The sequence below is a fragment of the Lichenostomus cassidix genome, chromosome 8 (genome assembly GCF_008360975.1).
Source record: "Lichenostomus cassidix isolate B80296 chromosome 8, HeHo_3.0, whole genome shotgun sequence".
NCBI classification, from domain to species: domain Eukaryota; kingdom Metazoa; phylum Chordata; class Aves; order Passeriformes; family Meliphagidae; genus Lichenostomus; species Lichenostomus cassidix.
The window spans coordinates 17,828,413-17,852,714 of record NC_139489.1 but is presented as its reverse complement, the minus strand read 5'-3'; the positions used below and the strand labels follow the sequence as shown (position 1 = coordinate 17,852,714).

General features: G+C 39.5%; 1 protein-coding gene across 1 annotated transcript in view; it reads right to left on the bottom strand.

Annotated features, from left to right (window-relative positions):
• The window catches only part of SNX7 (sorting nexin 7), a 28,484-nt gene extending 6,230 nt beyond the window's left edge, over positions 1–22,254 (bottom strand). Inside the window, exons 1-8 of the mRNA XM_085068150.1 lie at positions 21,717–22,254; positions 16,763–16,945; positions 14,810–14,920; positions 14,209–14,373; positions 13,053–13,254; positions 11,152–11,351; positions 7,685–7,771; positions 2,042–2,194 (exon numbers count right to left, since the gene is read on the bottom strand). Coding sequence (XP_084924276.1) covers positions 2,042–2,194; positions 7,685–7,771; positions 11,152–11,351; positions 13,053–13,254; positions 14,209–14,373; positions 14,810–14,920; positions 16,763–16,945; positions 21,717–21,890 — 1,275 coding nt within the window. The 5' untranslated portion in view covers positions 21,891–22,254. The remainder of the gene's footprint in view (positions 1–2,041; positions 2,195–7,684; positions 7,772–11,151; positions 11,352–13,052; positions 13,255–14,208; positions 14,374–14,809; positions 14,921–16,762; positions 16,946–21,716) is intronic.
• Between the last annotated feature and the right edge of the window lie 2,048 nt (positions 22,255–24,302).

Genomic DNA, 24,302 nt, shown 5'->3' with positions numbered 1-24,302 from the left:
GATGCTTCCTCATAGGAGCTGGACAGAAGAGCTGGGTAACTGAATCACATCCATAGCATCCATGGTGCCTGGGAAAATGCACAGAACATGCTTTGGGGAAAAGGCAGGAAATAACATGAGGGATGCTACAGCAAGAAAAGGCTTAGTAAGCATCAAACGGTGCATCAAAAGTCTGAGTGAGTAACTTCAGGCATGTGAAAGAATGCTAATGATGCAAGTAATAACTGAACAAGTGAAAAACACTGTAACAGGCACTATGTTTGTGCATGAGGTTAATGATTCAGACTCAAACTATTACAAACTATTTAAGGTAGAATTCTGTTTCCTGCTGAAAGCATAAAAATAATATTCTGCTCCTTAGGTTTCTGCATTCCCTTCCTGAAGTCTCCCCCCTAACAGCAGGAGCAGATGCCAGAGCTTCTTTTCCTGCTGCTCTCAGGAGTGCATTACACACTGGTAGTTTGAAATATATGGGCCTCTGACAGTAATCAGTAATCACTTCTCCAATAATTAACCATCAGCCTTAACCATGGGTCTTAAATAAACATGAAGTATTTTAAGTCAAAACTCCAAATCAAAATATTAACTTTATCAAATTCTTTTGAATGTCAGGATTAGATAATGATTTTCTGATAATACAGAAAGAAATTGGTACACCCTCACTTTGCAAACAAGGAGTGATACAGTTAGCACAATGTTGCTTATTATTGCCATCGCTATAGTAAGATATGAGCTATAGTAAGACAAGGTGTTTTCCTAAAATGTAGATCCACATTTAAGATTTAACAGCAAAACCATTTTATGAAGATTTCCATATTCAAGAAAAGCACCAACATAAACCAATTTTTCTGGTATTTCAGATGCTATTTAAGAAGAACCTCTGGCAGTTACAGAGATAGTTGAATCATTTTCTGCGATTTTTGGCTTAAGAATAGTATTTTCATGTACAATATGAGCTTTGGCATTCTGAATTTAACTTCTAATTCTGCAAAAAGCATTCCTAGACAGGAAAAAGAACGAAATAATTATTTCTATGTTTAAGCTAATCATTAATAAAAAAAAATATTCAATATATTCAGCATTGTTTTAACATACATATTGCTGCTATAGAAGTCAGAGACCATCAATAAATGAAGACAATGTGAGAGGATGCCAAAAGCTTGCTGCCTGATTTCAGAAAATATTTTGATCTTAATATGTAACAACAGATTGTCAATGTCCATGCATCTCACAGACTGCATGTTAATTAATTAGACTTGATGATCAAGAGATCTGTCTTTTCAATTATGTTTTAACAAAATGATTTGCAAAATCAGGGCACTGCCATTGGCTAATGGACAATACATAAAAGGCTCAGACTACAGGACTGAAGTTACAGATACCAAAATATATCTCTGAAAATTACTAATTTATGATTATAGATGGCCTAGTACATTCCAATTATTTTTCAAAAAATAAGGAGAAATTCTTTAAAAAACTTCAAACATCTGGTATGTTTTCAAAAGCACATTTCAATCAACATTGCATTTCTCATGAGGAAACTTCACAGAATGCTTAATGTATTTTATTATATGTTTTAAAATTCTCCTTCTTAGTATATATTATTGGAAATTGTTACCAAGGGTATTACCCATGGCACTTGAGCTGAAAATAAAAATCTGACGGAATCACATTTAAACATTTTCTTCATACAGGTCTGAGCCTTCATGCTCTTCATGCTCTCACAGCAAAACGTTCCCAAACTAAAATACAGCAGCTGACATTGAACTGAAAAATATGCTCCAAGTCATTGTGGTTAGTAAAACAAGAGTGCCCTCTGTTGATGATGAACTCAGGATCAACCACTTGGGCACAATAAAATATACTCTGCTTGAAATCTGTCAAATTAAGGATCACTGCCTATCTATTCCCTCAGAAACTGATTCTGAAGTTACTGAATGTTTGAGCTAAAAGGGTAAAATTCCTCTTTACAGAGAACCCATGGACTTCTTCACTGAAATAATCAATGAAAAAATAACATATCTGTGAGAAAGAGCTTTACCTCTTCATAATAACGGAGATTATTCTCAGCCACATTAGTGAATGTTGATCTCATTTCCCAGTGCATGTTCTGCTTCCACCTGTCCCAATCCGCCTTCAGAGCATTATTAGCACGTTCAACTTTGTCTTCAAGTTTCCCAATCTCTTCTGAGAACTAAATATTAATCGTAAACATTAAAAATATTAGGAAAATCACCATTTCCAAAATTATTGAAATCAATTGACTGTAGTGGAGATGAGCAGAACTGCAGAACCAAGGCTGGTATTTAACTTAGCACAAAAAGTCATTCCTTGGGGATAAATTTAAAATTAATTCTTAATTAATAACTCACTACAATTTCTGAAATATAAATAACAGAAAATATAGACCAGAATTAAAGTGTTCCTGGGGATATTTTTATTCACTGAGAAGTTACAGACTCTGGCACCTCTTCACTAGCATTTGACAGTAATGCATCTAAAAAGTAAAATATAGAGGGCTTTACTGAAGCAAAATCAATGGTACAAATTAGATTTGGCCAGAAAAACTGAGAAAACCCTGACAGAATCTTCGATAACAGGAGAAAACAGAATGGAGAGAAGACAGCAGAAATCAAAATCACAAACTTCCTGATTTCTTGCCTGTCGCATTACCATCTTTTCTTGTGGAACTGTGTGTGACCATATGAGGGAACACAAAATACAGAAGCAGGAAAAGAAATTAAATGCAAGGAGTTCAACAGAGAAGAAAAACTCACAGCATTCTAGGACCCAAAACCTTGAGGGCTACTCTACAGACATTACTTGCTTCTAATTACTGTAGATGCACAAAGTGACTTTCTGGCTAATGGGAGTAAGTGGACAGTGGCCCTCTAATGAGTTTTCTGGTCTTCTCAGTAATTTTGTTTGCTATTGTCATTTACTAATCAGCGGTGTCAGTTCTGGTTGGCACCTAGTCACAGAACGAGGTACATCTCCTGTGCCTACAGTGCAAAATCATCTGCTGGGACTGCAGAGCGGCTGCTGCAGCAGGAGGGAGGGCAGGCAGAAACACCACCAAAATGAGGAACCTAAACCAAGGAAACTTAATTTCTTGAATTGCTTCCACTGCAACTCAGGCTCCATACATTTCTTCTTCTTCCTTATATTCTGCCATAAATTTAGCAAATAGTTTCTTCCTCATACTACTCCTGTAAAGTTGTATAGTTGTTGGATAGTAAAGTCAGGTAGCTACCATTGCTTTCTGCAGAGCTGATGTTTTCATTGACAGGAAGTTCATGACTCCTGGACTAACTTCCAGGATTTTTAAGGAATGCTTATGCTACTGGCAGAACATAGAAATGTCAGAATTCAGAGCAAGACATGGAAAGTCCTGGTGCACAGCCTCCAGCTTGGACCATGCTGGGGAGAACAGTGACTGAGTGCAACAGCCAGCTGTGATGTTGCCATCAGACACAAACTAAATCATCAAACACTGCCAGAAATGGTCACAGAACCTGGATCCCACTCAGCTCTTAAAGCCAAGAACTCCTTAGCTAGTAAAACTGAAAATTTTGTCTGAATGGATGTTATCCACAGTCCATAATAAACAGTTTTAGTTAGATTTGATTTCTACACTGATTTTCTTTGCCACATTTCTAGATTAATGAAATACTGGTTATTAATCAGGAAAAAAAATTTTTTAAAATATTTCTAATTTACTGAAAAGCCCAAGTTCAGTTATCTAACCAGACCAGTAATCAAGCTACAGACAAGAGTAATTTCAACTACCAACACTGTATCCACAATTAAAAGGTTAATCCAAAGTTTAAATGTGGGGAAATCATCTTTAAAGGTATTACAAACAACTGGATTTTGTATTTTGGCCATGTCCCATGCTAATTGTCTTTCCTTCAAATACCAAAAAATGCATGTGCACAGAATACTGAAAATGATGACATTTTTAAGATGATTTTAAAATAGGAAAAGCAGGTGAATCCTTTTTCTGCTTTAGCAAAAAAAAAAAAAAGTTCCTATATGGGAACGCACTAGTCTACAAACATAAAGAACCTCTCTAACTTACAAGTCCTGGCTGCAGCAGCTTCCCCTTACCTCATTCTTTGTAACTTTACAACTTTAGGTAAGTTATTTTACAGTTTGTTTTTGTCTGGCCTTTTCTAATTTCTTCCACAGTGCAGTCACAACATGATGTGGACAGGCAGACTCTGTTACACAACTGCCTGGATATGCAGTTTCAACATCCCACTAAAACCCCAAAGAAACCATGTGTTGTATTAAGGCAAGGGTTGGAATTAAGGTCTAAAGACAGCATTATGCCACATATCATGATGTCAAGTAAAGACATTTAAGATCTGCTTTTTCAAAACTGAAGAAAACAATCAATGCTAGTCTCTAGCTGCCATGACAGCAGAAATGAAAGAAGGATGGCTTGGTCTTAAAAACATTTGCCTAGTGTGTTCCTCATTTACAAGGTGTAAATTGTTACAATTGATCCTGCAAATTAAATAGAATTTTGAATCCATTTTCTTACATTGATCTCACTGAGGCAGCCAGTGTGAGAAATGAAATCTCAGATCAGTGATCACCAGAGGACAGCACAGTGCTAATCAGACATCAGACCAGGGCACAGGAAGGTGGGAGCCAGGCATGGCTAGGGCAGAGTCCTACCAGAGATGAACAGTGTCACCTGTAGCCAAGGAGACCTGGCCCAACAGCCACGTTACCTGGTAAGTGACACAGCATTTTACACTATCTCACTATGCAAAATAGCATGAATTTCTATCTGCTACATGAATTAATCCTATGGCTTTGTAATACTAACCCCTTTTAGCCTGGAGTTAAAACACAAAATATATTCAAAATGTAATAGATTCAGCATTTCATCTCTTTACTACTCAGTTTCAAGCCTGAACACTAGAATCCTTAAGTTGTAATTTAATGCTTATGTGGTTCTGTCAGAGCACATTATACCAACCTTTTGTCAGAATTATTATCAGCCCTAGTGGCAGGACTAAAACTGTTTAAAATGCCCAAACCATAGAGGGAAACACTAGCATGGCTGTGTAGCCTTCAGGATGGAGTGTGGGAGTGATGGAGCAGCATATCCCAGTATCTTTACAGCCACAGCTCTGAAGGTAAGAAATGTCTAGATAAGCAGGAGGGTACCAAAGTCCTCCCAAATATCTCTGTCAGAGCCTGCATACACAATCAAAGTCTTCAAACCATCCATACCCTGAACAACTGCCACCCTTGTGAACCAAATTTTGGAGTGGAAACCAAGGTTTTGGCTTTTTTAGCAGCTCCACAAGCAGCTTTCTAACACTGCTCAAGAAAAGTTTTTTTTTCCCCTGCCGATGAGCCCATAAGGTTTAATTTGCAATTCCAGCCTCTTTCATCTGCATTGACCTTGGGGATGTTTTGCATTCTTCTGCTGTACATCCTTGTGTTTGTTAAATCATTTAATGTTTGCCGTGACCAATGTTAAATACCTCACAGCCTTTTATCAGCTCTAATGACAGTCTGAGACTCCTTATCTATGGTGGACATGTACTTCAAATGAGATTAGGGTTCATGCCACTCATTGTCAGCAAGATTTCTGGCTACTAGATTGCACTGACAAGTTCAATCCAACATCTATGAGATCATTAGAAGCTACAGGAGTTCTGCTTAGGAATGGATATGTGCAAATACATCCAAACACAGTGTTTGACACCAGTTCCAATCATATATCTGTTTTATGACCACATTTTATTATCAAATCAGTCTGGTTAGAAGTGTTCAAAAAATATTTCAACACATAATGAAAATGAAAACAGCGTAAAAAAAATCAAGAAAATAGTTAAGTCATTGGAATAGTTAAAAATAGCAGTATGCCATTCTCTGTTGCCAAACTACCCTTACTAGAAAAAGGCTTCAGCTTCTAATTTAGAAAAAGTCTTCAGGATACAGCTGCCACTCAATTAGAAAACACAGGATTCTATTATCAGATTAGACTAACAGACATCTGTTTTACTCCTCTTCTGAGACTGCAAGGAGAATCAGGCTCTCAGAAACAGGATTCTCTGAAATGAGTAAGAAATAGAGGGGTTGGAAAGATAAAGCAAAGATCCGAACACCTGGGTAATCACAGCATCCAAAGCATTTACCAAAACTGTAAGTGCAGGTATGGAAATACAGATACAGTGGGGAAAAAAAAATTGAGTGAACTGATTGCAAAATCCAAGTGGAAGCAAGTAAAAACATCTCATGATGGAGTGAGCCATTGTCAATATCAAATCAACATGATATGACCAATACTAGGCTAAAATAAAAATATTACTTTTTTATTTGTAGCAGTTCAGGAAAAGGGAATGCATGCCTGTTGTCTGAGAACTCCATCAGGTTATAACAGAAATACATCCTGAAAAGATGGCATACCCTGCCAGACTGTGTTCTCTTTTCTATGGCAAACAGCAATGAGAGTAGCTGCTAAAAAGCTGTATGGAACTGAATTCATCACTGAATGCACCTGCCACGGTTACCCAACTCCCAGCCCAGGGAGCTTCTCCAACTTACCATCCTCTTGCATTTTATAAGAGCTTCAAGCTTTAAACTAAGGAAAAAGGACAGGAGAAGCAGCAAAGAAAGCAGAGAAACGAAAACCAATTAGAGAACACGGAGGCAGGAAGTAAACAAAATTTCTACATCAGGGGAAAAAACCCAAAACCAGAGATACTAATGTCCCACTGCAGTACACAGAGTCAAATTGTTATATAATATACCACAGCCATTATAGATATCAGAGATAGGTAATATATTCTTATTTATTCATCTCAGTGCCAAAAAATCAAATGGGAATATACATTTCAAGTGCCAAAAACTATCTAAACAGCTCATCTTTACATGGAAACTAATTACAACAAGTCTAATAAAAAGTATCTGAAATTTCAAGGATTTTCTCCTTTGATATACTGAAAAGTTATTAGTAATTTTTATGTATTATTTACTCTGTGTAACACTTGGTGTTAATACTGTGCTAAAAGGACATTATTTAGGCTGCAGAACTCAATCAAAAATTTTAAAAATGCCAATTCTCATTCCAGAAGTTGTTTTTAATCGGCTTGTTGAGCCTTGCTGATGGTTTTGGGGATGCCTGTGCCCATGAGCTACCAGTTACAGTCTGACTTCACTATGAATGAAGGTGTCACACTGGAAACAAAAAAAAAATATTCCTGGGCCCAACTAGAAAAAACAGAAACCTGAAAGAACAGAATGCAAATCACTTTATTTTAAGTAAGTTTAATGAACAGCTTTGCTGATTCTAACCACCTCCTCCCTCTATCCTACATCAATGAAGCAGCAGCTACAGGAGCACTGCAGCAGCTCTTACTGTCTTTTATCTCAAAGTGTGGAAGTAAATAGAAAACCTAAAAATAAGCTGTGGTACAGCCTGTGTTGACAAAGCCCAGTGGTCGCCCACCATGACCAGCCTTTCACTCCAGCAGCCCAGCTACCAAAGTGTTGCTTCTTTCCCATGATGGCCTTTGCCTGGCACAAACAGCTACAAAGAGCTGCGAGATGCCACCCAGTCACAGCACATGGCTTCAGAGGACACACTTCCTTCTTCTGTGTGTCTTTTGCAGTTACAATAAGGCCTGGAAGATTCTGGCTTTCTGAACATACTCACCAGATTCTCTTCTGTCTTTTTATTGGCTAAAGCATCAACTTTGGAATCGAGCTCGCCCTGAATTTGGTCTCTCCTTTTCAAAACACCCTTAATAGAGAAGGAAAAAAAAAGAAAAAAAGAAGTAAACTGCATCAAATTTTAGCTCTTTCAGAAAACCATCTAACAACATGTTATTTGATAAACAAGATCACAGAATGATACTATTTAGTACTTTTGAAATATGTTTTATAAAAAACAAAATTAAAATCACAAAGACTTATTTTTCCATACCTGTATTTTATCTTACATGTTTTTCAAGAATCTTCCTAAATCCAAAATCAGTGCCGCAAGAATCTGCCACAGAGTATCACTGCCAGTTGTATGAGGAAAACTGCTACAGCAGATTACTTGGTATCAGCTTAACTTACTATATATTCATTTCAAAACAGTAACATGAGCTTGCCAAATCTCACGAGCAGAAGTGTCTTCTTTGAGTAAAATTTACACTATAAAGTAGAATGACTAAAAATGGTATAGAGTGCATTATTGAAATTGTGACTTTAACCTTTAATATTATTTTGTAAGTGCCAAATGTAGTTCTGACAAATCAGAAAAAAATAAGAAAAGTCAGATAAAATTATTGTAGGAATGATAGCTTTTCTACCATTAGCATATGTGCTTATTTTCAGCATATGCAATTTTTACCTTTGAAACGATCTTAACAGGTATTGGGTTTTTACCATAATGTCAAAAAGACAATTAGAAAGGGGAAAGAACACTATTTGTTAAGCTAAAAAACAGGAACAGTGTTACAGATTAAATCTCCATTTCCAATGCTGATTTACTCTGAGACCTTGATGAAGCCTTACAAATGTCTCTTTGTCTTAGCTTCCTCATCTGTAAAAGCACTCTCAGGTATGCTTATCTTGCAGAAGTGTTGCAAGGCTTTAGTCCTTTTGAAAAAAAATCAGAAGCAGGACATATATCATTACAAATCTCAAAACTTTCTTTTACATTACCTTGCCACAACTGGTTTTACTGCTTCTTCTGCAGAGATGATCAGTATTCACCTCTAGCATAGGGCATGTTGAAACAGCACTGGGCACAAGGAGCTCTACCTTCTCTAGCTCTCTTATTTGACTGAGTTCTCTCTGAAATCTTGACACTTTATTGAACATGATAGAATTATTTAGGAGGTTATTTTTCAAATAACTTTTCTAAGTTTCTTTTTGAACAGGTAATCACTATAAAAAATTGGCAAACCTGACTGGGCAATTTTGAGCAATAGATTAGCAATACAGACAAATGCTCATCAATAGCTTGTAATCTTTTCATTAGATAAATACAGAAAATGTAAGCACAGAAGCAAAACAAATATCTGGAACAGCTTTTCTTCATAATATAAATGTTTTCTCTTTTCTCCTATTTCTTTTCCTCTTTTAAAACTTTTAATGACTTCTTGGCAACGTTTATCACAAATACACTTTAAATTACACGACAACTGTTTTAAGGTGCTACATCTATAGACAAGTGCAGACTTCTAATGGCAAACAGAGGCACTGTATTCTTAAAACATATCATACTTTTAAACATTTTTTATGTAATACTTAAAGGTACCCTGCCACAAAACTCATTTTATGTGAACCCGTAACTAATTAATGCTGTAATTTTTACCCTGAGGGACAGCAGATTTGTTCTGTGGGTCACTTAGGAAGGGGTTGGTCCAGATGTAGCTATTTTAGCCAAAAATTCATTTCTTTTCCCAGTTAAAGGCTGAATTCCCAACACCAGAAAATACAAGGATTGTATTGTATTCATCACACCTTGCTTTGCCCATTTGCATGGGATCTTGGCAGCACTGCACCAAGGTACCTGTAAAGAGGGGTTAAACACATCTCTGAAAGGTTTACTAGTGGGTGACGTCCACAGGGTATTTTTAGGTATTTTACTTTAGTGACTAGCACTTCCCTCTCCAAAGTGCAAGAGGGAAATAAGCAGAAAGAAAATAAAAATCCATGGTGAATGAAGGGAAGGGAACAGTTGTAGAGCAGGAATGAGCTACTGAAGGAAGATTTCTCCTCTGGACAGGACCTCATGGCAGCCTAATACTGTGTTGCAAGAGCTGCATCAAAAAAGCTACAAGCAGAAAAAAATGCCGTGGGCAACATATAAGGTGTGCAAGAAGAGCCACACAGTCATCCTGGGGCTTGTCCCCAGAAACCTCTCTGTACTCTGGACAAAAGAGAACGCCTGAGAAAGGGTGAGGGTGAGCCAGGCTGCAAAATGGAAAGCAGTGGGCAAGCAGCATCTTCTCAGTAGCATGAAGACTACAGTCACTCATGGAGAACAGACTTAGAAAGTCTGAAAAATAAAGCTGAATGTGGGGGAGAAGACGACCTGCAATTGCTGGGACAGCAATCTCTTCAGATCTTTCAGCAAAGCAGTACCTACCTCCATCTACCAGCATGTACATACAAATAATGAGGCCTGTGAGATACAGGACATTTTGTATGGCCCCTTTTTCTGTTTGTATGGCCCCTTTTTCTTCTTTAAATACAGCAGTCATTGCAACAGAATTCCTAACTCTCGGTAGCTAAATCTTACTGAGAAAGTGGCAATACTCTGCACAGTGCCACCAGAGGCTCAGTTAACTTGGGTCTTGCTCTACCCATGGCCTGTAAGGCTCTCACAGCCCCTACTCAGAAACCACTGCAGCAGGAGCTGGGTTCCCAGCAGTAACACAAGAACAGATTCTGCAGCTGGCATTGCTCACAACCTAGACAAAGAGGGGTTTGTACACATATTCTGCTTTCTGGAGGCAGCAAAGTGGGAATTATGACACACTGAATTCAGTTACTTAATTATGTTGATTATCCACCAGCACTGAATATATCAACTCTGGAGTCTGGCTTTTTACATCCTCTCCAAGTGTAAGAAAAATACATTCATAAAGGGAACTGAGAGCAGTAGCTTATGGCAAAGACTAACACATGCTTATATAATGGTGCAGGGACTGGAAGTTCCCAGCTGTTCTGGCAAAAGAAAACATAGCTTAGGAAGAGCTCCTAGAAAGGGAAAAACCTCTCCACTCCTTTTCCCACACACAATCTGTTACTCAATGAGTTCATATTTTGGCAGTGTCAGTGAAGGTCTTTCTCAACTGCTGTCCCCAAACCCTCTCTGCTACAATGCAGAGCTTACTGAAGGCAAAACTAGACATCCTAGCACAGCTACCCACGGCTGCCTGCCAGGCAAAACTATCAAGCTCTTCTTATTTGGAAGGAGCACCTCTTGCCTGATTAGCAAGGGAAACAGGACCAATCAGATTCCCCAATAATGAACAGGTATCCTATGCCGTGCAGGTGTTGTATTGAGTAAATACAGGGATTGTAAAGTCATTTTAATCAGCTACAAATTCTCTCCTAGACATTGTCACTGGACTAAGCCAAATTTTATCCAGCCATAAACAGTCCTTCAGAAAAGCTTACCATGAGAATCTCACTGTAGAGAATGTATTCATGTAAAATGGGCAGCAGGTTTTCTGAGAGCCCTGCCATCCGCTTCTCTGTAGCCTTGCAACAGCGGTCGATGCAGCTGGCAATGCCTTTTAGGGAGTCTGCTATGTCTTCTTCCGAGGCTGACCACAATGTGTGGATGGGGCCATACTCCTTCATTTCATTAAAATAGTCTTAACAGGAACATACACACATATTACTCTTTTGTTCATTAAGAGATGTCTTAGTGATACTAATTGCAACTTCATATTTACAGTGAAAAAAGCAAGAGATGAAGCTAATGTTTCAATTTGCTCAAATGACCGAGATAAGTAAACTCCAGTTCATTGTTTATGAATACACTAATCAATTAATGTATTGTAATTAAATAGCTTTGAGAAATCTATCAGCAAAAATTCCCCACTCATCTCAAAATGACACAAATACCCAGGTAGACCTGAAGAGGTGTATTCAGACTCCCAATGACCTGCATTACTTCACACTGTCTTCATACAGAGCAATGGGAACAGCAGTTGGTCTGACTTGCTGACTTCTGTCCTGAATTCTCCTGCTTCTTGATAATAGTAATGTTCCAAATACAGTCTCAGTTATCAAAACTAGAAGCTTTGTTATGTCCCAAAAGCTTCAGAAGAAACACTGAAGTTCACTCCTGCTCTGCAGGTGTTATCTCCTCCAGTAATTTTTATTAATTCAAATACAGGGATATCCTAAGAATTACTCCTCTCTTGTCTCTAGAGCAAGTGATAATCCATTAGCAGAGAGAAGGCCCACAGATCACTGTGCCATTGGTAGGGCTAGGCATGGGCAAGCTGCATGTTCACAGGAGGATACTGTGAACACACTGGTCATGTATTCAAAATGCAATTTCATCAGTACTAAATTTACAATGAAGCAATGTCCTAGGAAAGATGAAAGAAGTTATGTGGCATGAAGAATGTTTACTTTGAGATTATTTGGACTAAAAAAAAACCCTCCATGGAAGATGTAATCAATAATCCCATGTTAAGGTACTGCAAGCAGGAATATTCTCTGCGTCACAGCTATCCAACAATTCCCATTTACAAGAGGGTGGCCCTGCATACAAGTATTCTGACAAATGTTGTTTGGAAGATCTACAAAGAAGATATAACCTACAGCATTTGGGAGCATGTCAAAATTCTTAAGTTTTTCCAAGAAATATTTTGGCACTGATACCTTGAACCTACAGACCTCAGATGGCTACTTTCACTGAAAGGAACAATATCAAAAGGAACTCTTTTCACCAACGTGTATTTTTCTTTTATAATACCTTTCAATTCAGTGAGGACACACTGAGATCTAGTACTGTATAAAAAAAGCTCAAGAACTCTTCAAATTATATTATATAGACAAGAAAATACTTCAAGTGCTGCCCAGTGGAAATTCTATGGAACAGGCATAGTCTGAGATCAGGATCATCTCAGAATCTCAGAAAAATCAGTAACTTGGCATTCCAAAGAGGTGTGTGAACTGCCCTTATTTAAGGAAAACATTAAGCCATCCTTCTTGAGAAAACTCTAACAGGCACAGTTTACCATGACAAAAATTAGAAGGTTAAAAACCAAAGCTCATGCAGCTCTCCAAAAAGCACAAGTTAAAAGATAGCCATACTTACTACATTTTAAGTTCCTTAGAAGTACCTGAATGATGTGTTAAAACTTTTCCTATTAGAAAATTATTCAAACTAACTTAAAGGTCTGTCAAAAACATGACCAGAAAGAAAAACAAACACTACAAACATAAAAATCTCCCTTCTTCCTTGCTTGCTGGAAAGAGTATTTTGCCTGCCACAATGAAAACTAATTTAATTTTTTAATTTCTGAAATCAATGAAACTGATACATGTTTTCTACTTACCCTTTTCTTCTTTGTAAATCCTATGAGCAATTTTATCTAGTAAGTTTATTTTCTGACTAAAAGTTTCCATGTAATTGTTCATTTCTGTAAACATTTCAGGACGATTTTTAACTCCTCCTCTTACTGAGGATGCTACAGCTCTGACGGTCTGTCCCATCCTGCTCAGCAAACCAGGACCCTGCTTCTTGTGTGAGGAGAGTTCCTAAAGACAGAACAAGCTCTGTTTACTTCCAGGTACTTTTGTTAATTCTCTGAAAATAATAAATAAGGCTTTTTTTCCTTTTTCCTTTTTTTTTTTTTTTAATAAGCAAAACTACATACATAAACCTCTCTGCGTCTTTTTAGTGTATAAATCTCATAATTATTAGACCAGTGTCAGAACTATACCAGTCTTATGCATTTATTAGCTAAGCCTTTCTGAGCAAACACAAGCATGCCAGGTATGAGAGTCTCACAAGAATGGTTGAAAATGGCAGAGAACCTTTACTCCTTCACTTCTCAGGGTGAAATAGCTAGTTTGCAATTTAGCTTTTTGAACAGGAAATTAGAGGTAATGATTGCAGAAGTCTCTGAGAAAAGCAGACAACGTTTCCACTGGAGGAAGTAATCCATCTGTTTTTTTAAACTCTTTTCATATGTGGCTAGATTAACCTTTGCCGGAATTTAGTGGCAGGCTTTTCTGAGTACAAAACTCCAATTTGAAACCGGACACACCCTGCAACAATGCAGCATGAAAAGGCTGTATTTTTCTTTCATGAGATCAGTAAAACTTAAAAAAAAAGAGAGATAGAAAAGACAGTGCCTTGCCAAAACAATAATTAATTAAAACCACGGTTTTCCTCAAAATCTTGGAAGCTTATATATGTACTAAAAAACATGCAGAGTTGAAATACTGTGAATTTGCCCCAAAAATCCAAAATGCAGTAACAAAAATAACTTTGGAAGGTACAGCAATATTTAGGGTGATGTGCATGATTACCAAAACTACAGAAGAAAAGGTTATCTCAGATTACGAATATTCCATAAACCCCTGCCTGCTTCTGACACTTCTGTAACAAGCAGGGATGACACGACTGAACCACGGAGGCTCCTGATACATCCTACTAACAAAACATGTGGTTTCACATAACTGTAAACAAAAACAAAGTGATTTTACCCAGGCTTGTGCAGTAAGAAAAATTTTGAAGTCCTCATTAAAAGTTAAAGTTGGATGATCAGCAATACGGTTCAAAAATTTATGTAAAGCTTTTCTTCGAGTCTCAATGAATTCTTCACTAAATCGTTCCACCATTCCCCTCATTATGAATTTTTCAGGCAATGGCTAAGGAAAAAAAGAAGAAATATATATTTTATAATTTGCATAATATTCATAATATTATGAGATTATAATTGCATAATATTCTGCTTACTAAAATCATAGGTACACACTGAAAAATCCACCATGCAATAACCCAAAGCTATATAAAGTTATCATATTCAGCTAAAGGTATACCATGGTTCTTGTAATACACAGTGCAGAAGAACATGAGTACAACAAAGAAAGGACATAAATTACTGCAAATTACTGCAAATGCCACAATTAAAAACCTAAGAAATACCTTTAAGTGATTTTTGTCACATACATATAAAGCTAAGGAAAATAGGTTGGCTTAACGTTTGTGAAACTTCAGAAGCTGAAGAAAGACCCCAAACATCTCTGTATAAAACTGGAGCCATCTTATAAACAAATAAAATAACTTAAGTTTTAGCAAACAAACAGGAATAATCAGGGTCGGATGTGCTTCTTCGAGTTTGCTCTTCAACCAAAGGAAATCCTGATACCGTCTTCGAACTTCATACTCACTGGAGTCAAATTCACCACGGGATGTCTGAAAATCAAAAGCAGAAAAAACAAGCTTAGGTTAGAATACCAGATAAAAAGAGGTTTAGGTTCTGGAGAAAACTGACTACTTGAAGGAAATTCATACATTCTATTTTGTCCCTGTTATTGATTTGCTGTTATTTCAAAAAACAATTATCAACTCCTTGAGGAGTTAACACATCCTGTTTTAGCAAGAAATCAAAATTCTATTGGGGGAAAAAAAAAAGTGAGCACTAAGCTGCACTTTGTGCAGTGACTTACAATGATTATCCTACCACAATGTTTCCAAATTATTGCAATAATTACTTTAGTGTGGCATTTTCCTCTCAGCAATCACAGTCATGTTGATGACTTTTAGGGCACTTCCTTTAAAGAGATTAGTAATCTACAAGTGAGGAAAGTCCATTTTTTAGCCCTCTGAACAAAGCCCAGAGAGCTGACATATGTCCTTGGAACCTGGTGACATTGCTCAACAATCCCCACATTTTAAACATGAAAACTTCAGCACATCACAGCAATAACACTTCCTGCACAGCTTAATGGATTCTGTGTACCATCATTGATTCCAGATTTGCAGCCCTGTTAGAACTTGCCAACAAACCTTTAATGCCTACAAAAAATTCCTATTACAGATGACAGAATTGTCGTACCATGAGATTTTTTTTACCACTGCTGTCTTCTGGAGGCAAGCCACAAAGAGCCCATGTTATCATTAACGTGTGCTATTTAGCATTCATTGTTACACAGAGATTTATAATGTGATGCAAGTAAATTCTAAAAATCTCAAAACATGCTTTTGTAATCTAAACATTTTTGAGGGTTGAATAAAAATTTTTCAAGGTATGTGGGAGGAATGCTATTACTTTATCATCAACAACCAGCACTCCAAATTAAATATGATAAGAAAGGATAGAAGAGATAAAAAAAGCAAAAGCAATCCACCTTACAGCCCTTTCATACTTGCCTGAGGAAAAAATGTTCTCTCGTCTACAGAAACAGGCATAAAGTGAAAATTATTGCTAGCAACCTAACAAAGATAGCTCTCTTCCTACTTCTTAAATATTTTATGAGGAATTGATATCTCCTCTTATTTAAAGATGAATAATTTCTATTTGAAAATCTGCTATGAAATGAATCTTTTAAAAAGAACTCAAAGTAAAATAAATTAACAGCGCAAATTTTAAAATGCAGCCTACAGAATATTTGCTGGTAACCTCAGAAGACCTGGCTCATCTCACAAGGCTGACTTTCTTCCTTATTTCCTGTAAATAACTTGCATTCAGGACAACTAAAAATACACTTAATTGTTTCCTAATATTACTTTTCCATTAGAGAACTATGACAGTTTCCCCAGAAATCACATGCAATTTTAAATGGGAAGCAAACATCCATGTGTTAATGGATGCTGCAATTAGAAAAGAAACAAACTGAAAGACTGTAGCAGGTAACATTTATGTAAGAGGTAGAACTGGTAGCCTACAAGTGATCCAAAAATCACCAATATTTGTGCTAATATAATGTCTTCAAACTGAATCAGTCCTTTGGCTGTTTCCTGTTCCTGCTGAAGATCACAACAGAAAATATTATTCTCTCACAGCGCTCATTTTGCCATTGAAGAATTATTAACTATTTTCTCAACATAAAGAATCTAAGCACATGTGTATGCAGATTCACAATGAATTTTTTTCTTTTATCTACCACAGTTTCATGAAGTTTTAGTTGTCTATAACTCACGGCACAATTAGAGCAAAGTTTAAATTTAGTAACATCCCAGAAAATGGTGTGCAAGAAGAGTGAAAATGCCAACTGTTATCGAAGTAAGCCATTAAAGCCATGAATAGATACTTACCTTTGTGACTACTCTGTATGTAATAAATGTTTCAATGGCTGTAATGTGGCTTTCAGGATCATCGACTGTAATGAAGAGATCTCTTAATTCTGGTCCATCTTCAAATTTATACTGGTTTATCATTGATGAGGGGGATATTGGCACTGAAGAACTGAATGAATTTACCTCAGCCAGAGATGTATCCTAGAGATAAGACATGAGAACATCCATATCAATAGATCTTTGTATACAAACACGTCTCAGATGCTAAAATGGTGAGCTTTTAAATAATCTGATAGAAGAGATAAAACTTGGAGAAGATGAAAGAATTATATAGGATATGGCAAATGTATCATCCTGTTCAACATTTGCCTTGGTGAGGATGTAAGAAATGAGATTTATTCTGAAACTGATGAAAGAAGAAAATACTGCCATTCGAGAAGGATGTTATGTGTAGCTAGAAAGAGAACTTTCCTATGAATAGTAAAATTAGTTATGAACCAAGCATCCATTAATTGTGTAGGATACTTACCAGTTTTATTAAAATTGTTAGAAGTCAGTTACTGAGGATTTACAAATTTGAACTATCTCTAATTACCTGAGCAGGATGGATGAAAAACCACTGTTTTGCTGAAGTGGAAAACCACTTTTCGATACCACTGACCACTTCCACACAATTCTCTAAGAATATGTCCCCACAGTAGCTGCTTCTGCTAGTGCACTCAATGGTGCTCACTCAAGTGCTGAGAAACAAGGTAGAAATTGGAAACAGGCAAGAAATCTCATTTTCTTCCTTAGGTGCAAGTCTGGGTGAGATCTACTAATCTAAAATCTTGAAGGATGCAGTTACTATGAAAATAAATTGAATTCACTAACTTCATAAAAGAGCATAACAAATTAATAAATCACTAGAAATTATAAATTAGAGCAATTGAAATAAATCATTATATTTTAAATATCAAATACTGCATACAGCTTTTTTAAGATATCCAATGCAAAGACTTATTTTCACAACAAACTTTAAAATTAATCTATTTTCCAGAAGTTTTCTAAAAGTGTACTTAGGTTACACTGACTGAGTGGCAAAGAGTTGCTCTCTCCAGTGCCTTGTTAACTATGGAGGAAGGAGAAAAGGGATGTAGGTAAAGAGAAAACTGCTCAAAGGCCAGGACTGGAAAAGTGTGAGTCCACACTAACTGGAGTCATGGCATCATCCCAAGGCTGACCTCACAGGAATGAAGAACACCCCACTGTAGTGACGCTCAGCTGGGTGAGAGTAGCTTTTCACCTTCGAATTGAACTGGACCAAAACCTGCTCTGGAATGCCTTATCTTGTTGGTTTCCTGCCTTAAGCCTCATTGCCTACTGCCAGCCCTTTCCTTTGGATTTATCAATGTTCTCCCACAAATATGGAAGAGACATTTATACCAGGAATTATGCCCAAAAAGCACTTATGTACCAGTTCTCCCATCACTGACGTGTAGTTCTTTGAACACGGAGACAAAAGCAACACCGAAGACTAAAGACAACACTTTAAATATTACACAGTGGCTTCTTGTACACGTCAGTCATTTTACTTTCACTCAGTGTGTTTCTACACATGATTTCTACACAGCCAGCACTAAGAGTCATGTGGAATAAATAGAGCTGTTTTCAGAGCCCGCTAGCACTGGCTGGCCATGGTCTAGATGAAGAATGAGGACTGCTAGTTCAGAGCAGCCCATGCAATTCAAAGTGCTGAGACAATGGGAAATTTCCAGGGAAAGAAAAATGCATGAGAGCGTGTAAGGGACTTGAATGGCCATATAATTTGAGGAGTAATGACTCCACAAGGCCTAAATTGGATCAAGGTAAATGTGTTTCATATTTTCTCATTTTCCATGGGGCATTAATGTCTTAATGTTTCACTCCTTCTTCTAGGTTGCTACTAAAAATTGCTCTATTCACACAGGTTTCTGAAAATATATTTTTATGTGGAAGGGCTTATAAATATGTGGTTTGAGAAAAAAAATATGGGCAATAAAAATCCACAGAATAAGCAAGTTTTTGGTTTTGTTTAATACAGCTGTAGCATTCATGTGCACACGAATGAATGCATGTGAGTTTTAAACAAGCATCTGTCTCTTTATCCTCAGAATACTTCAGGTTTACTTCCAGTAGTTCTTGAAGTTTATGTGACCTAAGTCTGATGTCATCACAGAAACACAGTTAGAAAAAAGATTATAATTTTCTATACAGATGTAATTTTGTGGTTGGAACTATGTTTTGGTTTTCATACAGATGAGGGCAGGACTTTTGTAGCACAGGAAAAACAGACAATTCTTCTAGCTCTTGGGTTGTGTAACCTTCTTCCTCTTTATCCATGCAAAGAACATCAAGGCCCTGTCCCAGAAAGTGATGTCCTTTCCCACCTACCTGCAGCTAAAGATTTTAAGTATTAACCAGACTGCTAACAGCTTTGTCAATGCTTCGTATCAGTTATCAAGGAATGCAAAGGATAACTGAATGCGTACTTGTGATACAGGCAGTACTCTGTACTTTGAAGCTAAGGGAGGAAAGCAGGTTGAAAACATTGCACCTGTGTGTCTCATAACTCAACTCCCAGAATTTTTTCTCCACTGAACAAATTCAGAACTTTTTCAGCGGTAATGGAAATTAGGATCAAGTGAAATGCACAACACATCACAAAATGCCTTATAAGAGCTGCTGAAGATGCTGGTCTCTAATATTTGAAATATGTCAGAGGATACCAGGTCAATGGTTTATAACACTATCAGGTTAAACATCTATGGATTTTCATAAAAGCCCAGTGTTTACATTCTGAGTAATAACTTATGGTATTGCGGCTGACAATTTTTAAGAATCTCATTTTTCACCATTTTGGTAGCTGGCACATTCCACTGCCTAGACTGAGAAAGATGAAGTTAAGGAGAGTGGCAGGCATCGAACTCTGCATTGCTGCTGCCATCTTGCTTGGCCTATAAAGGCTACACCACTGCCTTACAAACACTGCCATGAGGAACCCCATTAAGACGTAATTTAAAACAAGGTAGTCCTGGAACAGTATCTTATGGAAAAATTGGTTTTACAAAACTTAGTTGGAAGCTTCATTTAGCCTGTCAGATTCCTTTGAATATATGGAACTTGAATAAATAGGGTGTAAAGCCCAAACAACCTCACAGATTTTCATCAGCTCAAAAGCTCAGATCTCAAATTGCACTTGAAAACAAAATGAATTTCTGGTTGATGTATATAAGCACTACATGCAGGTGTCCAAGCTTTGGAAAGAAAGCTGTATTTCCATACAAAATGAAAAATTTTCTTGTTGCAGGAATAACTTATCATGTAGCATGCATTAATAGTAAAGATCTCATATACGTAAAAAATATTTGGCATAAATCCAGGTAAAAATTTAAAGATCTCAATATCTGCCATAAAACAGAAGTAACTTGTATCAATTCCACTTTTTTTTTTTTCCAATTCCCAAGGAGAATTGCTCCTGACAAGCAAGCAGCATAACCATCAATACACTATGTTGGTAAGCAGATACCCTCATGAAGAACTGCCTGAAGTTCACTCATAAAAGCAGAAGGATGCAAAGTGAGCATAAACAACTAAAATTATATTTTAGCACTGCTTTTGCATGTACGTTCAGTGAATCAGAACTGATGCTTTCGAAGAAAACACAATAATTTAGCTTGACCCTTGTTACACTTCAGAAATACACAGAAAACTTGGTGAAATTTAGCCTGATCTCTTGTACGTTACAGACTATTAAATCACCTAATAGTCCCTTCTGGCCTTAAAAGCCATGAGTTTCAAGAATTCTATTACAGTCATGGTTTAAACATATAGCTCCTAAGAAGGAAGTCTTTATTCCACTAGTTGTATTCACTGTTGCATACCACAACAGTATCTCACCTACAGAAATATAAAAAAACCACCCATTTACTCCATATGACAATCTGTCCTAGTGAATATAAATAAGTTGTTGGTTTTTCAAATCGGAAATGTATCTGCTATTTCTCTCCCATGGCACACATCCTGTCACAGCAGTTCACAATTCTCAGATGGTGAACAACACCTTAGCCCCGTATCTGTTTTTTCCACCCTAGCTCTCTGTATGTCCTTATGTTATATTTAGATGCTGCCTTGATAAGGCAAATAGATCCATGACAAGCTCTCTTCTTTAACTGCTAAGAAGGCAAGAGGTAAGGCTTCTCTTAACCAGTACTAAATCAGTACTAAATGAGAAATATACGAGGAATCCATACCCCCTTTCACTGGATGAATTAAAACCAGCACTATTAGCCAGACTGGCACCCAGGTACCTGGCTAATTGTGTGCTCTCTGCACATGGATCCTGATATATTATCAGTTACATTCATTTTATTCTCTTCACCAAAATTCAGGTGTTATCTTCTCAAATCTCTTTTGTGAAGGTGTGAAACTTCGTCATTTAAAAGAAAACTCAAACTGAAACTTGGAAACATTTATTTACATTCAAACACAACTGCACCTACTAAACACGACTGTTTATTTAATTTACAGATACATCTATGGTACCTGACGAATATAAATGATGATAAGGTTACTCCGAGTCCAGATCAGAATGCATATTTAAGGTAAGCGCAGTCATGACTTGCACTGCTGATCCGAAGCAGCAACAACGCGTTTCGCGCCCGCGAAGTCACCCGGCACTGCGAGGGCCGCCGAGCGCTGCCCCGTGGCGGCCCTGCGCCCTCGGGCAGCCCGGCCCGTCAGAGCCCCGGCGGGCGGCGGGAGCAGCCGTGCCCGAGAGCACCGTGCGTGCGAGGGGCGGGCGGGCAGAGGCTGCGATCGCCGCCCGGGGCGGAGCCGTCCCGACCCATCCCGAGCCGTCCCGCCGCGCCACCCCGGCGAGCCGGGGCAAAGTACCGGCGAGCTCGCCCGGCCGTCCCCGGCGCGGCCAGACCCGCGGAGGGCGCTGCCGTACCTTGCTGAACACCTCCAGGTCGTCCTCCTCATCGTCCAGCGCCAGCACCTCGGCGGAGGCGAGCAGCGGCCCCCGGGCTGTGCCGAGGGCACCCGCAGCGAGGTGCGAGTCGGTGCCGGGCCCTTCCCCGCCGTCGGGGAGCGGCGGCCCCGGTACCCGGCCCTCCGCCTCCATCCTGCCCTCCGAGCGCGGGCGGCGGCTCCGCCACAGCCGCTCCCCGCGGGACCGCGATTGGCCGCTGCCCCGCCCGCCCCTGGCCGCGGCGGGCCCCGGGGCGCGCCCAGCGCACGGGAGCGCAAGCGGCGGCCGCAGGGCCGCGCAGCCGGGCCGGGAACAGCCGAGCCTGCCGGCAGGCCCGGACACCGGGCGGGGGACTGCGGCTGCGGCCTCTGCGGAGGCGGGACGGGGCGGCTCAACGCCCACAGGCGTGTTCGTGGCGGCGCGGGGGACCCCGCCCGGGCCGCCCCCGGGGCTGCTGTTGGCCGGAGCCGCTGGAAAAAGTGTGTGCGGTGCCCTGGTGCGAAGAGCCCCGCGCGGCCGCCCGCTCTGCCCTCGGCAGCCCCCGGGTCCGGCAGGGACGTACCGAGGCTTGCTTTGCTGCGTTGTCCGGGTTGGTCTCTTCCGTCCTGGTAGGAGCCCAAGTCCCACCACCAGGGCAGCAGCCAAAAGCCACGCGTTGCTGCTTTGTCTCTTGCCTCTCGTACGCCTCGGGCAGCCGCTCTGTCCCTCGTAGCTGGAGCCCTTCGCCGTGGGGTCAGGTGTGTGTCCCGATGCTAATGCCAGGGGCTACTTTGGCGCCAGAAATGTGCTTGTGAGAACAAACTGACACCACATTACCTCAGAAAAGCAGCGGGGAGAGAGACACCCAACATTTAAAACCCGCAAAGCTGTCCTTTTTTTAAAGTAAAACCACCGGAATGGTGGGATTTCGAAGTCGCCAGTACTGAGCTGGAAGCGGTGCCCGGCGCTATCCGCTGCAGGAGCCAGGGCCGAGCAGGGAGGTGGCGGGAGGGAAGGCAGCTCCGCCCTGCCTGGGCTCCAGCGCGTCCCTGGCACAGCGGTTCTGTGCCGGAGTCAGGAGCGTCGCTGCGGGGCCGGGCACTCACCGAGCCCACGTTTGCTCGGTGTGGAGCAGGACACGTCTTCCCAGGCGCCGCCTGAAACGGCTGAAGTCAACTTTGTTGTTAATGTAAATTTCAGCAGTCCTGGGCGGGTTCTTAAATAGGCAGATACAACGTTGTCTTTGTGTATCTTGGTTCCCTCGCTGTCAAATTAGAAAAGGCAAACCCCGTAATCAAACGGAAGTGTTTTGAAAAGTATTCCTTCGTGAAACACTGCTGGCAGCTGACGAGGAAATTCATTTGCTGTTTCATGCTTTTCAGCGAAGTCTTGAACCACAACTTGAAATAAAGGGATAAAAATAAACAGTAAATATTCACTGAACTGTGCAAAGAGACAAAGACTATGTCTGCCTAATTAGAGGATGTTTACTAAGCCATTTTAATTCTTGTTTAACATAATGTGAAATTCAGGAGGAGCCGGGAGCAGCGGCCCGCTGCACGCTTTAGGTGCCAGAAGGTTTGCTGCAGGAGGTCGCTGTCGCGCGGAGCAGCCGGCAGAGGGAGATGGGACGCGCCTGTCCTGGAGCCTCGGACACTCGCTCATGGCTGGGGACGTTTCAGTAAGTTCAAATGAACAATTTCTCTAGTATTAAAATAACAACTGACCCTGGTACGAGATCCCCAGGCTTCTTTTCTTTCCGACCCTGTGTAGACTGTCCCTGCCCCACTGCTCTTTTCTGTGCCTCAGCTCTGTGCCTCTGAGGAGCCCTCTGGGGTTTCTTTGGTGCGCTGCCTCCCTCACAGACTGCCAGCGGCCCTGGGCTGAGCGCTGCTCACCTCCAGGTGCTGCAAGGGGCGTGCTGGGGCTCCTTGTGCTGCAGGTGCTTCTCAGCTGGCGTCAAACCTACAGCTCTTCCCGCCTTATGTCTTTTACGGTTCCTTTTCAGTGTCCTCGCTGCTCCTGTATCTTCTGATTACCTTCAGGTACCAAATACTAATGAAAAGTGACTGTCACAATACAATTTTTCTACTCTGTCTTATGTACATCAGTAAGAAGTGTAGCTAGTGTGTTTTCTGACTTTATATATAGCTGATAGTATATAGTTTCCACTGGTTTTGCCCTTATTTCTAAATATCACATGTTGTGCTAGAGGCCTGCAGGTTTTCTGAATAGAATAAGTACCTACAACCCCTATAATGCTTGAGTTTTTAATATGCCTGTATTTAATATATACTTGTGAGGCAATAACAAGATAAAACTCATCAAGGATCACAATTTCAGACAATACACATCAGAGATGATAAATAAAGGACAGCCAGTCAACGAAAGCATAAAATTGATGGACTGTAGGCTTGAATACTAAGGCTGTTGTCTGAAACATACTAATTTTTAAAGTTTTACTGTGCTCTTGGATTCTTTATTTCTGTTTGAGAGAAATATCACAAGATGCTTTAATTGGATTTTTTTCTTATTATAGCTTTTTATTAGCTCATTAATCAAGCTTAAGAAGACATATTTTTAGAT